General features: G+C 35.4%; 1 protein-coding gene across 2 annotated transcripts in view; it reads left to right on the top strand.

Annotated features, from left to right (window-relative positions):
• Nucleotides 1-8,165, top strand: part of LOC131168245 (sodium/hydrogen exchanger 4) — a 29,784-nt gene extending 21,619 nt beyond the window's left edge. For both annotated transcript variants that reach the window (XM_058092041.1, XM_058127937.1), the window contains 6 exons: nucleotides 3,046-3,146; nucleotides 3,260-3,361; nucleotides 6,606-6,750; nucleotides 6,926-6,988; nucleotides 7,126-7,209; nucleotides 7,596-8,165. In XM_058092041.1, coding sequence (XP_057948024.1) covers nucleotides 3,046-3,146; nucleotides 3,260-3,361; nucleotides 6,606-6,750; nucleotides 6,926-6,988; nucleotides 7,126-7,209; nucleotides 7,596-7,862 — 762 coding nt within the window. In that variant the 3' untranslated portion in view covers nucleotides 7,863-8,165. The remainder of the gene's footprint in view (nucleotides 1-3,045; nucleotides 3,147-3,259; nucleotides 3,362-6,605; nucleotides 6,751-6,925; nucleotides 6,989-7,125; nucleotides 7,210-7,595) is intronic.
• The last annotated feature ends 8,059 nt before the right edge of the window (nucleotides 8,166-16,224 follow it).

Here is a 16,224-nt window from a genome sequence, read left to right as displayed (position 1 = left end):
ATATTTCTGATTTTTAGCGAGACACAGACGAATCGTACCACGTGCCTGACGATTGATCTTTTCCCAATCTTTGTCACCCATATCTACCGGTTTATCATCCAAAGCAATATCTAGTTCTTGCTGATACAAGATGTCCTTCACCTCACATTACCACATACCAAAATTATTGGTACCATCAAATTTCTCCACCTCAAACCGAGCATTAGCTATCGTCTTCGATGATAATGTCGAAACCGAAGGGGCTAGAGTTCGTGTGGACAGAGTTTCTTCTATTGCTGCACTAGTTTCTGCCATCTTCTATATATTCAATAGCAACCAACAAAACAAAAGGCCTAGGATGAATAGTACGTACCAACTGTGTCTACTCTATTTTATCCTATGAAATTCCACTTTGACCAGGCTGACCTCTAGGGAGCGATTGAGCCGCAATGGTCTCTGAGCACTCACTTAGATAAGGTCTTTCTTAGGCATCAAACATGGAATCAAGGATCTTAACAGAGGAACACCTCCGTATCGACACTATTCAACTTAGCTCTGATACCAATTGTTGTGTCGGGCACCCCACTTGTGTCAAACACCAATACTACAACTATTGCTATTGAATATATAAGAAACTGAAGTAATGCAGAAATTAATAATAAAACAATAAAAAGAATAAGATAAGAAATTAACGAGATTCGGTATAGAATTACCTATGTCCTCGGACGCCAACGATAAATCTACTACTTCTTGATTAAGTACAATTTTGAGGTGTGTTTTACAAATGAAGAGTTGAGCTCTTTATATAGCTTCAACCTCAAGTCCAAAAAACACTTCTCTCCAATGTGGGACAAATAATACAAAAAATTCAAAACAATTTTTTATACTAATGTGGAACTATTCTACCAATGTGGGACAAAAAACAACAACTATGATACAGTATGTTTTATTTCCATTCCTGCAATTTTATCTTCTAATATGTAGTTATATATACTGTTGGTTAGGTCAATAGGCACCCAAAAAAAGAGGGAGGGTTGAATTGGATGATAAAAAAATTATCAAATTTTAATTATTTTCAAGTATGATAGCAAGTATAATATGCAAAAGCAATTTATGAAAGCACTCAACCAAATCACACAATCAAGAACACAAGCTATTTATAGTGGTTCGGTTACCTACATCCACCCCTCAAGCAACTTCTTAAGAATTCACTATTAAAGAATAGTACACCCTGTGCTAGAAAGCGCATAAACAATTGTCTAATAATCCTTTGGGTACAAGACCCTTGTCAGCTAGAAAGGCATTAACAAATCATGCTAAAGAGCACTAGGACTAAGAGATACAAATGATACAAATTCGGAAGAGACCCTATTTGTATCAAGAAATCTCTGCTCTTGAGAGATACAAATGATAAAGATCAATATAATACAATTCTCAGGCATTTCCTTTTTCACACAATAAATCCTCAAGGACTTGGTGAAGCGAGAGAAAGCTAAGCTTTTAGCCTGTGCGTGAAGAATAGAAAATAATATATGAATTATAGCACAATAAATTTCTTAATAGAAAATAATATATGAATTAAAGCACAATAAACTTCTTAGCAGAATAAGAAATCAGAGCACTATAGATAACTCAAAAGGCTTTTGGTTTCCATGGGAATAAACTCAGCACTTGTCTATTTTTATATGCAATATCAGGATTAGCTCTCTAGAATTCTATCAAAATGGATAACTCAGCTCAACTCTCAGACTGTTAGACAACCACTTTACCTAAGAGCTTAAGCTACTAGGTAGTGGGCAAACAATGTATATCAAGATTCAACACTCCCCACCGCGGCAGCCTGACAACATGTGGGGTGATAAACACACGATAGATAACACCCATTACAAGAAATACAATAATTTTTTATTTAAATGCGGGCAATGAGAAAAGAGCCCAGGACCAGATTTGATACCATATTAGACAACCACTTAACTTGAAAGCTTAAGCTATTAGGTTATAGGTCAACATGTATATCAAGCTTGAACACAGATATTGAAAAAGTTTATGCTCAAACTAGCTCGAGTGATCCCTTTTTAGCCATAAAAATATCAGATCTGTGATTTTTTCTTTTGATTCTCTCTTGCATTCGGTTTCTTTTGGATGTATAGCACTTTGAAGAACAGGAAACTATGCATAGCCAGTGGGGCTGCCAACTACCAGTATTAAAGCTCAACTTTATTTAGATTCAGATTTTGAGGGGCAATAGGCAATAGGCACAGCCAGCAAGACACAATTTGTTCCAAGAAAAACATTGTTGATTCCCAAGATAATGGAGCTTAAAGTTGACTTAAGTTTAGAAGAATACAAGGGTGTTTCAATTTAAAGACTAAAAAATATTCATATTGTTCTAGTCTTAAAATAAGAATAAAATCCAAGTTGAAAATCAAGTATAATCTATGAAATGAATTAATCATGATTAAATTCAGATTTAATGCAAAATAAAAATCATAATTAACCGAATTGCAACAAGAATCACATCTGTCTGTAAGTTTCTGGATAGTAGATGCATTAAAAAATCGTCTATAGTAAGTATGCAACAGATTTAATAACTGCATCTATAGAGAATATTTTGCGTCCATAAAGAGTATGAAGCATCTATTCTATATGCAACAGATTTTCTTACTGCGTGTATAGAAAGTATTTTGTGTCTATAGATAGTATGAAGTGTCTATAGATAGTGTGCAATATATTCACTTACTGCATTTATTAAGAGTATTTTGCATCTATAGAGGGTATGAAGCATCTATAGATAGTTTGCAACATATTCATAACTGAGTCTATAGAAAGTCTAAAGATGTAAAACTTTTCTTGCAATGTCAATTCCTAAAGACAAATGACTATTAGAAACTTTAATGTCTTGGAGATATCAAAACTACTTATTTGGAAAGAGTGCGCTCACACATTCTAAAGGATGCTAATCCAGTTGATCCTTGCATCACAAAAGAGTGTCTGAATTTTTTTTTGCACTTGTACATAAGTATTTAATTTTTGCATTGACAATCAACATATGTTCCTTTGGTGCAGCTGTTAGAGTTAAGTGGTATTCTCACAGTCTTCTTTTGTGGGATCCTCATGTCGCACTATGCATGGCATAATGTGACTGATAGTTCAAGAATCACAACCAGGCATGTATGAACAGCTTATATGAGAGGTTTCAGTAACTTTACAAAACATACCCTAATTAGCCTTATCCAAACGACTGTGTTTGGTCACTCTTCTTGTATCTTTCCTTATGCAGGCATGGATTTGCAGCAATGTCCTTCATTGCAGAAACATTCATATTTCTTTATGTGGGAATGGATGCTCTGGACATTGAGAAGTGGAAGACGAGTAAATTAAGGCACTATTTTCTTCTTTAGTAATTCAGTTTATTTATATATCGGCAATCTATTATTCGAAATTGAAATGGCTTGGTTCAACCATTCTATTCTGCTTGTCTGCCTGATACATAAAACCTTACTCATGCCAGCACCTTGCTATATGTACACCAATTCTTCTGGAAACCTATTATTGAAAGTGATTAACCCACAGACGAATCAAATGGGTGTGTCACTTTGGATTTGTTATCTTGTTTAGGAGGGAGTTCCTTTGGGGGGATAATCCTAAATCTGCCAATTTTTGGGACTCTGTTGCTGAGAGAGTGTCTAAGCAATTAGATGGTCGGAATGGTGCTCTCTTTTCTTTAGGAGGTAGGATTACTCTCATTCAAGCTTGTCTTTCTTGTATCCCACTGTATTTTCTTTCTATTTTCAAAATTCCTGCGGGGGTGGTTTGTAGGATTGAAAGAATCATGAGAGATTTCCTTTGGTCAGGGGTGGGGGTGTTAGGGATCATTTGGTGAGATGGGAGGTGGTCTGTAGGTTTAAATGGGAGGGCGGCTTGGGTCTTGGTAATTTGGTGTCCAAAAACATGGCTCTCTTGGCCAAATGACTTTGGTAGTTTCCTTGAGAGGTTTCATCCCTACGGCATAAAGTTATAAAAAGCAAATTTGGACTTGATAGGAACACATGGGAGACTAATCCGAGTCTTAGATGTTCTTCAGGAAATCCGTGGAAAGCCATCTCTCAAATTTATTCCCTCTTTATTCTCCATACTAAATTTCTATTGGGTAGAGGTTGAAATATTAGCTTTTGGAAAGACCTATGGTTGGGGAATGTTGTTTTGTCCGCCTCTTTTCCTTGTCTATTTCGTTTGAGCTTAGGACAGGATGGATATATTTCTTCTTTCATTGTGGAGCTGGGTGGTCCTTTACCTTCTTGGGATTTTCAATTGAGGAGACCCTTGAATCATAGAGAGATAGAGAGTTATCCTCCTTGTTAGTCTTGTTGACTAACTGTTAGTCTCATTGGAAGCTGATAGCCGCTTTTGGTCTTTGGATTTCGGGATTTTACTCCTGCAAATCTTTTTGTGAGTTCTTGACTAGGTCTGGTTTTTCTTTTCCTCTTGATAAAAATATTTGGAAGGCCAAAGGGCCCCATAAAATCAAAGCTTTTCGGAGGATTTGGAATAAGCTATTTAATTATTTTGGGGACTGTTGGGTTTGTCTAAAGACAGTGGAGGAGTTACGGCAATTCATTTTGTTGATTTTGGCAGGAAGAAGGAAGGTTAAGAGTTACGGAGTTGTGCCCTATTTTCTGAATTTTGGGGTATGTGGATGCAACAAAATGTGCATATTATTTTAGGGAAGTAGTAGTTGTTTTCACTGGGTGAAGATTCACTATTTGGCGTTGTTGTATTTGTGTGTGGCTCTTATACTTGGTGGGAATCACAAACAAAGGAAGGAAAACATGAGATGGAGGTCTTCTTGTGCTGGCAGCAGAAGACGTCGACGAGTGTTCTGTGTTCGTCGACGAGTAGATACTAAGAGTCAGAAAATCTCAGAGCAGAAGACTCGTCGATGAGAGGATAGACTAGTCGACGAGTGGGCTTCTTGGACTCGTAGATGAATCCCCTATTCTCATCGACGAGTGAGCCTGGGCTGCGAGAAGAAATTCAAATTTTGAACTTGAATGTTGGGGTGGTTGGGTAATTGGAGGGAAACCTCTGAAGGAAAGTCTATTTATCCCTATCTGAGGGTATTGTGAGATATGAGAGGGATCATTGTAAAACTTGTGTATTGTGATTTTCACATTGTAGTGAATATTTTGTGCCATGTGCTTATTCTTGTGTTATTGATTGTTGTTTTTCTCATTCATATCGGTTGAGTGTTGTTGAGACTTAGTGCTTCATTTGTTGCACATTTACATCTTCCGCTGTGTGTGTCCTATACTCGATTTATACAACAGGCGTCTCTTTGATGCATGAATAATGGGAACTTAAGGGGGATGTGTTTTTCAGATATTCAGCATGATTGGCTTTCCTTGTTGAATTGATAATGCATGCTAATTATTTTGGGTGGTTTCTAGTGGTGGTGGTAGTGGTGTTGTTTATTTTTTTCTCCCGGCTTTCCCTTTTCATTTTTTTGGGGTAACCCAGAGTTTTGAAAAGAGATGCCTTATTCCCCTGTTTGTTGTACACTCCTATTCTATCAATGGAATACTTTTGTTACAAAAAAAAAGTCCTTGCTGAACAGATTTTATGGCAAGAAGCTTCTTAATATCTACCACAATTAAGCATAAATTCCATATATGAGCAAAAATTTATTCTTGATTTGATTTTTAGATTGGATGATGGATGTGTGTGGCAGTCTGCTGAGTTCAACCAAGTTTAGTTGCAATCTCTTGGAATTGGTCCATATTGACACCCCCACCGCTGACCGGATGGCATGTTGCCCCATGACGGATTATATCCCCATCAAAACATACCTTTCAACTTTTTTATATTTTCTTTCAATTCGCCATAATAGCCTCAATATTACTGGGAATTGTGATTGACTAGTTGCTTTGCTAAGAAATGCCTGGTTTATTTTGTCTGAGATTAACAGTTCAACAGGCCTGTGATAAAGGGGGGAAATCACAACTGTGATTACATTTAGTTGTGTTTGCAGGGATTTTGCAAAATGTCAAGGGGGAAAAATGGTGCTAAGGGTGGCTTCCTTTAAAAAATGGGACTCAACTTTCTTTCTGCTTCTAGGATTATGATTTTAATGGTCAAGCAGACCACAGTTGTTCCTCAAACCCATCTGCTTGTGCAATTATGATTTTAACATGGTTGACCACAAACTGCTTTTGTGGTCAATGGAAGAAAATATCTTTCAGACTTGCACAAAATTATTTATAACGACTTCCAGCTGCGGGCGTGTGCGCTCAGCTGGTGCTCCGTGGCTCTTAGTTATGTATTGCCCAATACAGTGAAAAGTGGTTACAAAAATGCTGTTACTTGTTGCCATTAGTGTTCTTTGGTAGTTGTAAAGGGCATTTTATGAAGAAACAAGAAGGAAATCTTCTCTCATGGATTCAGTGTAACTGGTGATTGATTGTTGTTCTTTCCCTTTTAAATACCTTACAATAGGCGTGAAGGGCACTTAAGGAATGACAGAAAAGGGGACCAACAAGCAGAATTCCCTGAATACAGTAGTAAAGATTAATATCTAAGAGAAGCAGAAATGGAATTTTATTTTTTTGATTCCATGTTTTTGGTGGCAGTTTTGGGACATCAATGGCCATATGGAGTACCATAATTTTACTTACATTGCTTGGTCGTGCTGCATTTGTGTTTCCTCTCTCTGCTTTGTCAAACTACATGCACAGAAAAGTTGAGAGAGCATCATCAATCTCATTCAGACACCAGGTTAGTATTTGCATAATATCCTTTAGTACAGATAACTAGGAAGGGCAAGGAAAGTGTTTAGCCCAAAAAAACAAAAAACAAAACAAAAAACAAAAACAAAAGAAGAAGAAGAAGGGCAAGGAAAGTTAACTCTTTGACAGCAAGTGTTACTTTATTTTCTGTTTTATTTCTATAGATAGTGATTTGGTGGGCTGGGCTTATGAGAGGTGCCGTCTCAATTGCTTTGGCATTCAAACAGGTAGGAGATTTACTGTTTTTTGTAGTTACATATGGTTTTAACAGTTGTCACATTTTGAAGTAATAATGCAGACAATAATTAAGCTGGATATATGATCACTTGAATTATGATATTATGCCTTGTTAACTTTTGTGAAGTTCACTTACTCTGGTGTGACGTATGATCAAATTAATGCTGCTATGGTGACCAGCACAGTCATTGTTGTGCTCTTCAGTACTCTGGTATGTATACCTATCAGTTCTTTTTTTTTTCTTTCGTTCTCTCTCTCTCTCTTCATTTTTCTTTGAATGTAGAAAATTTGAACTTGTAGAATCTTCCACTGCATACAATCCAAAGCTCCAAATTTTCTCCATACCTTCTCCCAACTTTCATGTGCAGCCAAAAGGAACATAGTTCATAGTCCAACACATTTTTCAGCAGTCTTGAAAATTGTTTCAGAATTTTACAAGTTGTTCTATATCTTCTACTCCTAGCTTTTGAGATATTAAAGAAATATTGAGACCATTCCCGGGAACACACCTAACAAGTTCAGGTGACTTGATTTGTTGACATGAGAAAGTCATGAATCCCTACTTTCTGAGGATATCTTGAATATTTCTGGTTGCAGGTCTTTGGTTTTCTGACGAAACCACTCATAACCTTTCTACTTCCCAGCCCTGCGGTTGACAACAATTGTCGGAAAGAGAAGGACACAACTCTTCCTTTGCTTTGGACACAACAATTGGCCTCAGGCAACATCCTTCCTACAGAGGATAGTTTGTCCGTGTTAATAGAGCAGCCTGTGCGTACCATACATTTCTATTGGAGGAAGTTTGACAATACCTACATGCGACCCATATTTGGTGGGCCACTTGGCAACCAATCCACCTATTAGAAGGGAATCCCCAAAGAGGAATCAATGCTGCATGGATGTAGCATTCCCGACGACAATGGTAATCCAAATGAACCCAGTTCTCAAAAGTGACCAGAATATCTACTAATTGTACGGGAAAGCAATGAGATATGCACATGATAGGACGACGAGCATTCTATAAGATGGATCGATGAGTCGGCTAGTGTTTGTGTGTTGGGAGGGGGGGGGGGGGTAAATTTATGGGGGACTGCTGAGATAGACACTGGCTGGATTTTGATGAATAATTTTGTTGAGATTAGATAATAAATTGCTTTTGTTTTTTGATTTCATGGTCTCCTGGGAAATAAGTTGGTTCATGCAAGTTCTGAGTTGCCTTATTTTTTATCATTTGCCCTTTTCGGCATGTCAGTGATAAGTGAATTGAACTGACTGGTTACTCAAGTTTAACTCACTATGTCACTCTTGACTAGATCCTGAGGAGTTTAACGAGTCAAGTTCAAATATTACTTGCTAGTCTAATTGAATTTTTATAATTTTATTATTATATTATATAATCATATAATATGTATTTAATACACATATAATACTATATATACAACATATTCTTTTATGGGAAGTATATTTCACCACTTCTCAAAAAAAAGAAAAAAAAGTGACATCCAATGTGCATTTTAATGTTTAGAGGGAATGTTCTATGATATGGACTCTGTAATTTTCAGGTTTAGATATAGCTCCCTTGTTATTGGGTGAAGGTTTGTTCTTAAAGGGGTAAGAAAATAGGCAAGTCAATTGAAAATACAGTAAAGATGGCCTAGTATTGAGCGCTTGCTCGGAAGAGAGAAGTTGGAAAGTGAAATTGTTAATTTTATTGTGGTGTCATTTTTACCATTGCTCTAACATTATTTTTAAGTATGGAAGGTATCGTAAATGTAAAATAAATTTAATATAATTTTTTAATTATGCAAATGAGGTTGAGCAGAGAGCTCTTCCTCGACATCACACTTCCTTCCTTCCTCCCGGCATCAAGCTTGGGCAGTACTCGCGGCTTCCGTCCCCAAGACATGAATTTTTCCATAGGCAAACTTAGGAAAGTACTTTGGAGTTTTTGTTCACAAGTTTCGATGGCTCAATTACTGGGTGGTGGTGGAAGATTTTTACTGTTCATTTGCTGTTTCAGTTCAGCAGTTGTGAATTTGTGAATTTGTGGAGTGCCTTCCTCCCCTCCTCTCCCCTCTTCTGCTAAGCAAGTATGGTGGAGACTGGAGAGGTTCTGTTTAGGTCTTTGACTTGCATAATGTTTTTTGGTGGAATACTCATTACAAGGAAAATAAACCTACTGTGAATTTCGCACTCTTTTTGAAAAAAAAAAAATACTCGATGCGGAATCTGCACTTAGCTTTGCACTGAAGAGAGTATTTTAGAGCAACTTCAAGGAAGAAGAAAGAATGACTCTTCTGCTCCATTCTGCATTTGGCAATATAGAGTTTGCAATTTTAATTTAAATGAAATGAAATTAAATTCAATATTGTATTGTACTCTGTTTGAATTCATGCAAGTTGAAATTTATGTTTTGGAGCACTGTTTACCATTGCTATGTTGTTATCAAGTAGACTGTGTATGAGGCTTTTGAAATCGATAAACAATTTTTACGCCTTGTTCATATAATTTTATTATGATCCTATTTTATTTTGTAAATTAAACGTGTCGTTAGTGTAGTCATTCAAGTCCATATATAAAACAAACATGAATTTGTTTACCACACTACGTATGCTCACCCCACATTATTGCTTTGTATTAACTAAATTATGTTGAAGCCACACATAACCTCTATATTATTGCTTGTATTAACTAGTTGTTTTGACGATCATCCTTAATATAGTTATTTGAATGCACCTTTTTGTAAATTGCTTATGCATGTCCCTAATTTGGAAACTTTATAGGCATAATTAAGTGGAAAACTTTTTTGTTTGTTTTTAATTTTTAAAATTTTAATGGTCATAGAAATCAATAAGTAGCTTAATAAAAGACTTCTTTTCCTAGCGATTATTTTAAAGTATTTCTAATGGGCGGTTCAAACAATTTATAATTCATACTTTTATTCTATATCGAGCTGCCTTCTTGTATAAATTGGAGGAAAATGATTTATATAACCGATCCCATCTAGTGAGACTTAACGCTTAATTTTGTTGTTGTTGTTGTTGTTGTACTTTTATTGTCAACTGAAAATGAGTTCGATTTTTATTTTTACGATTACAATCTAATGAGTTAGTCGAGATTGAAACTTTTGACAAATATATTATACAAAGGGATGTTGAATGTATGGAAATTTAGAATGTTACCCTATTGAGGAAGGAAAATGTAACTTTTTAACATGCGTATGGGAGTATGAAAATGGGACTTTACATTTAGATTTATCTAAATATGAACAAAAATGTAGTGTAAAATGTTAGCACTGGAGGAGTTCATAGGTGTGCTTGATACATATGAGTGAACACCAATTTGACCAAAAAGTTTAAGTCTATTGGGTTTTTAGCTACACCATGTATATAAGCACCCGTTATCCACTTAATTTACAAATTCATAAGTGGAATTCTCAACAATCTCCCCCTTACTCGTGAGTTCCAACTACTCCCCCTTGAACGGAAGCCATCTTCTCTCCTATGGGAAAAATTCTCCAATAGTTTGCTCAAATGAGTCGTCTTACGTGTCTCAGATTGTATTCCAAATGACACCTCTAAACCAATCCTACCTCCCACGTCCTGACCTAATTTGGATCCATCTTGGCAGCTTAGATAATTCTTCTTAGTCTCGATCACACACTCCCACACCCAGAGTTATGAACCATCGGCTCCGATACCACTTGTTAGCAACGGAGGAGTCCATAGGTGTGCTTGATACACATGAGTGAGCTCTAATTTGACCCAAAAACTTAAGTCTATTGGGTCTTGGGCTACACCATGTAAATAAGCACCCATCATCCACTCAATTTTTTAATGTGGGACAAACTTCACAAGTGGAATTCTCAACATAAAATGTATTGAATTTCTTTCAAATTCACAAAAATTCAAATCCCAACTTTGAAATCCATGCTCCCAAAGACTATCTAATCCTACGTTTGGAGGCACCTTAGATTTGGGTTTGTATTGATTTGGATAAGATGTAATATAAAATTGTATAGAAATTTATTTAAATCTACCCAAATTCAAGTCCAAGGTCAGAAATCCATGCTCCAAAATATAGCATAAATGAACTTCTAATTTTTCTCTAAAAGTTTTGCAGTTAACATATCAGTCCTATCATGGGGCAACAAGGATTGCCTAGAATGGAAAGGGTCAACTAGGGGAAAGAACATGCAATGTCTCAATTACCAAACCAAGGTATAGGATTTTAATGTATGCGAAAGTTTTGGAAGGAAAGTGTCGTGTAAATCCCCTAAATATGTACAGCGAAATATATATTTGTAAGTAAAGAATCAAACATATAATACAACACTCTAATGATGAAAATACAGAATAATCCACAACCACAATAAATTAAAGGAAGCAATAACAATCACAAAGACACAAGAAATTACGTGATTCAGCAATGCTTACATCCACAGGAGCTAACGACAATGATTCACTATCTTCTTGTATAAATTATAAGAGCAATACAAGAATCCTCTCAATTATCTCAATCAACATCAACCAAATCTCTAAATATATCAAATATGACATATATATAGAGTTCCCGGAGGTTTTCCCTCCAAGCCCCAACCATACTAACGTTCATCTTTCAACATTTGGAATCTGCATTGGGCATCCCGAGCTAAACTGTCGACAGTTTAGGCCAAACGTTCGACAGCTTCAGGCAGAATGTAAATTGTCTAAATTCTACTCCAAATCATTGCAGTTTCCATCGACTGACTGGTTAAATTGCCGACAATTACTGTCAAACCATCGGCGGTTTCCCCTGCTACATCCAACATCTTTGATTTCCTACCATGTTTTCTTCCTTGTACATGTGTACCACTCAGTATATGAGTCACATATTACAACAAAAAGGATTCATTATGGTCAAAAAAATAAATAAATGCCAAAGTTTAATAGAGACTTTTTGTGTTAGGAAGTTTTCCAAATTAGCACTAATTTAAGATATGGTTTTTAATTGGCAAGATTTTGGGCAAATATGGTTGTCGTTTGTAGTCTTAAGAGTTAACTTGTGAAAAGATTTCGCCCAATACTAATACAATCCGCCACAATGCGACTTTATCGCCTCCCTGCACCCCCCATCTCTTTTTCTTTCTCACACACACTTTTCACTATCTCTAGTCTTACTGGTTCTACCTTTTAACTACTTCCCACTAATTTGAGTTTGTTTGCCTCCCTCACTTTTCTCTCCTTATACAACTCTTACAAATTCTACAATTTTAATCCTCCATGTCAAAGGGTATTTCTTGTGTAATAAGGCAACCTTCCCACACCTTTGAAGAAGGCAGAGATAACAATCCCAGTATCACATCCACATTCTACCAATACCAATCACCCCCGCCCCTGCAATCCATATTAGAAGGTGTTTGCACACATTTGTAACAAACATCATTTTTTTTTTGCACACATAATAATAGGACCTTTCATTTCGCCAATTACCAGAGGTGAAAGAAAAAAAATATTAATATGAAGTTACATTGTTGATGCCAGCCAAATTCACCAATGTTGATTTGGTGACAATTCGATAACAAATAAATCTTCATTCAGCTTGTAACACATCGAAGATTATGTTTGCCGATTTAAAGGGTAAATTGAGATCCTGAATGGAGAATATGTGGAAAAATATGTTAGGAAATACAAGGTCTACAACAAAAACTCCTGCTTTAGCTTGCCCTCAATCTTTCCATGGGTGTAGCCAAACCATCATTTATAATTATTTTGATCCATGGGAGTTCGGCCAACCAGCTCTTTGTCATGTAGACCTTGTGGACAAGTATTGATCACTCCACAATCTTCTTCTGGTTGCGGAGAGGGAGGATTTTGATCCAACTAAGTTTGAAGAATTTAAAAACTCCTTACCAATTGAAGATTTGAAGGCTACCAATGATGAAGGTTTCAATGACAGTGAAATAGAAAATCGCCTCAAAGGTCATGGACATCTTAAACAAATTGACAATATATGCTTAAATTCTTATATTGAGACTTGGATAACTAAAGAATAAGTTGATTTGGATATGGGTTAGTTTGTCGAGGATATTATTGAGCTAAGGGAGAATCACTCTCTGGCTTGGCCCAAGTTGGGTATAGGATAATTGGATTATTTTTGTTAATTCATTAATCCGTCAAATTTTTTTTTTTAAGGAATTTGACTAATCAAGACATCATTCAGCTTATAAAAGCACAAATAAAAGATTACTAGTATATATCACCTGTAACGCGTCGACCCCCTACGTGGGCTCAGAGTGCTACTAATCCATACATTTACCTTATAATCTACATACTAAAATTATTTACGCAGCGGAAAACATAAATATAATCTCCACAAATATAATACTAGAGTTTTCTAAATCTATCTACCAATCATAATAAATTAATCATCCATCAGTATTCAAATATATACATATCTCCAAAAACATAACCTACACTTCTAGTATTCACAACAAAACATTTCCTCGGAAGACTTAAAATATAAAACATAAATTTTATACATCCCAAAATTAACATAAAAATATACCATTTTCTTTTTCTATTTCCCAATAATACTATAAAAACCTCGAACTCTCTAAACTCAATCTTGAGAAAATCCTGAAAAAGATAAATTCATATTCGGGTGAGACACATCTCAGTAAGGGAAGAAATAGTATATTAAAATAGCGTGTGGCTAATATGAGGTATATAAATATCATTTTAATAACATTTTTCAACTCATTAACATAACACTGAAATTATTCTCTAAACCTAATTAATCACATGCAAAGATTTAACCTACGAGACTACCCAAGGATAGAGGTGATTACCCGTCCATACAAGTAGCACCCCTCTGCTCTGATATTTAGATAATCCTAAGGTCACTACTAAAGCATACCAGGGCACTCACCTTACTCAGTAAGCCCTCAAGTGTTATATTGATCTCGTACTCACACCGTTCAACAATGACTTACCGACAAAGGCCTTAAGGATAGGGAAATCTACTCGCCTATACAAGTAGATTCCCTCTGCCTTAGTACGTTATACAGCTAGTGCTACATCTGAAGCTACTAGTGCACTCGCCTTACTCACTAAGCTCTCAAGTGAAGAGTATGCCCTGCCCAGTCATAACATGTTCTACGTACATAAGTACTTCTAGTATCATAATACATTATCATTTTTGTCCTTATTCAATCATACACATCTATTCATGTTCATAACGTATACATTTAATTGCATTTCACTTTACGTGATCTTCAACATTTTATCGTTCACATTTGTCATTTCATATCATGGTCATTTCATAACATTTTCATTTCATTTCATTTCCTTTGTACTACAGCTGGTCTTTAGTCATCATTAGTTAGTTTACAGTTCCTTTTAGCTGTCATCAGTTAGTCTACGTAGAAACATGTTAGATCTGCTTACATGGCTATCTTTCAGCTGTCTTACATTTATATGGTTGCATTTAACATACACAGACAACATAGTCCATATCATGTTTTATTCACAATATTTTACTCACTTAACCTACATCTCATACATTTAACATATATTTGCACTGAATCTCATGTTACACAGTTTAGTAATAAAATTTATACATTACCTGTAAAATAAGTCAACCAACATTTAACGTTTATATACCGAAAATACCTTTCATTTCTTACATAATTATCTTGAAAATATTTTCCACTTTCATCAGTTCATTTTCGCATATACATATCTAATAAATAGCCCTAAATTCGGAAAAATATAATTTAAATGATTGACATTTTAAACACATACCGAAACATATACACGTATATATAACATAATTCATTTTTCATTAAATTCATAAAAATTCTGATTTAATATATATTTTTCCCCTTACCTAGTTTCTTGAACTACCTGCGGTGCTCCCCCGAACCCTGAATCAAAAATTCTAATTCCATTAAATTAATCATAAATAAAATACTATTTTAATATTTTCTAAGCCCATAAATTCTAAATAAATAATTATACCCTTAAATATAGTCAATTTACCAAAATTTTCAAATCTCACTCTCGCTTTGAAGTGGGATTTAGAAAATCCCAATTGAAAATTTACTCATATCAAAATGACGACGATCATGACTAGGATCCCGTGGTGGTGTCTGATCGTCGATTTAATAGCAGATTTAACGAAAAATTGAGAAATTAGGGAAAAATTGTCTTACCCCAGGAATAACGCCTACGCTGCTCTCACGACAAATCCACTTCATTAGAAATGCCGATGGTAGAACTAGAAATCTAACGACACCTTCCGTTTTTTGATCAGTCGAGTATCCGTCGAAAAATTAAGAAGAGAGGGAGATGGATACGAAGGAGTGGACGGAGAGGTACTGAAAGACGAGTTGAGGCGTTCTGTCTGCAATTCTTCAGGAAGCTTCAAGCTTCCTTCTTTTCTTTTTTCTTTTTTTTTTTAAACTTACTTTAACTTAACTTTCATATATATAATCACCATTTTACTTAACTTAATTTATTCACTTAACTTAATTAATTCAAGTTAATAATGTTTAACTAATTAATTGATTAATAATTTTAATTTTTTAATTTTTTTAATTTTTTTTTCGAGTTATCATCACCACTTAGATAGAATGATCAAACTCATCCTTCAACCAACTAAGTTACTAGAATGGTGGTCAATCATCGATCTCAAAGAGTGAGGCTACCCCTTTTACAAGCAATGATTGCCTTTAAAAAAGAGCAACATTGAGAGATATTGTTTGTGTAATATTTGTATACCTTCAAAAAAAAAAAAATGTAATGAGGATATCGAATAATCGGCTACATGGTGCATGGGAAGTTGTGGGCATTCGGATAGGATCTCGCCTAGCTTCATGGAATGAAGACATTCTTGCCTAGTCTTATGAATGTTATCCTATCGTCGAGCAATAGGGTTGGCCTAGAATAGAAAGGGGCAGCCAAAGGAAGAAAAATTGCATGGTCTCAATAACCAAACCAAGGTATAGGGTCCTAATCCATGTAAATATTTTTGAAGGAAAGGAGCTATTATGGTCAAAGACACAATAAATGTCAATGTTAAATACAAGCTTATATCTTGGGAAGTTTGTCAAATTGATGATAATTCAAGATAGAATTTTCATTTGGTAAGAATTTTGAGCAAACATGAGGGTTGTTCGCAAACCTAAAGATTGACCCATGGTGAGTATAAATAGTACCAAATTTACTGATGAAAAATTTGTGAA

Source organism: Malania oleifera, chromosome 1, assembly GCF_029873635.1.
Source record: "Malania oleifera isolate guangnan ecotype guangnan chromosome 1, ASM2987363v1, whole genome shotgun sequence".
NCBI lineage: Eukaryota > Viridiplantae > Streptophyta > Magnoliopsida > Santalales > Ximeniaceae > Malania > Malania oleifera.
The sequence above is the reverse complement of the archived record's forward strand: the minus strand, read 5'-3'. Positions and strand labels throughout refer to the sequence as shown.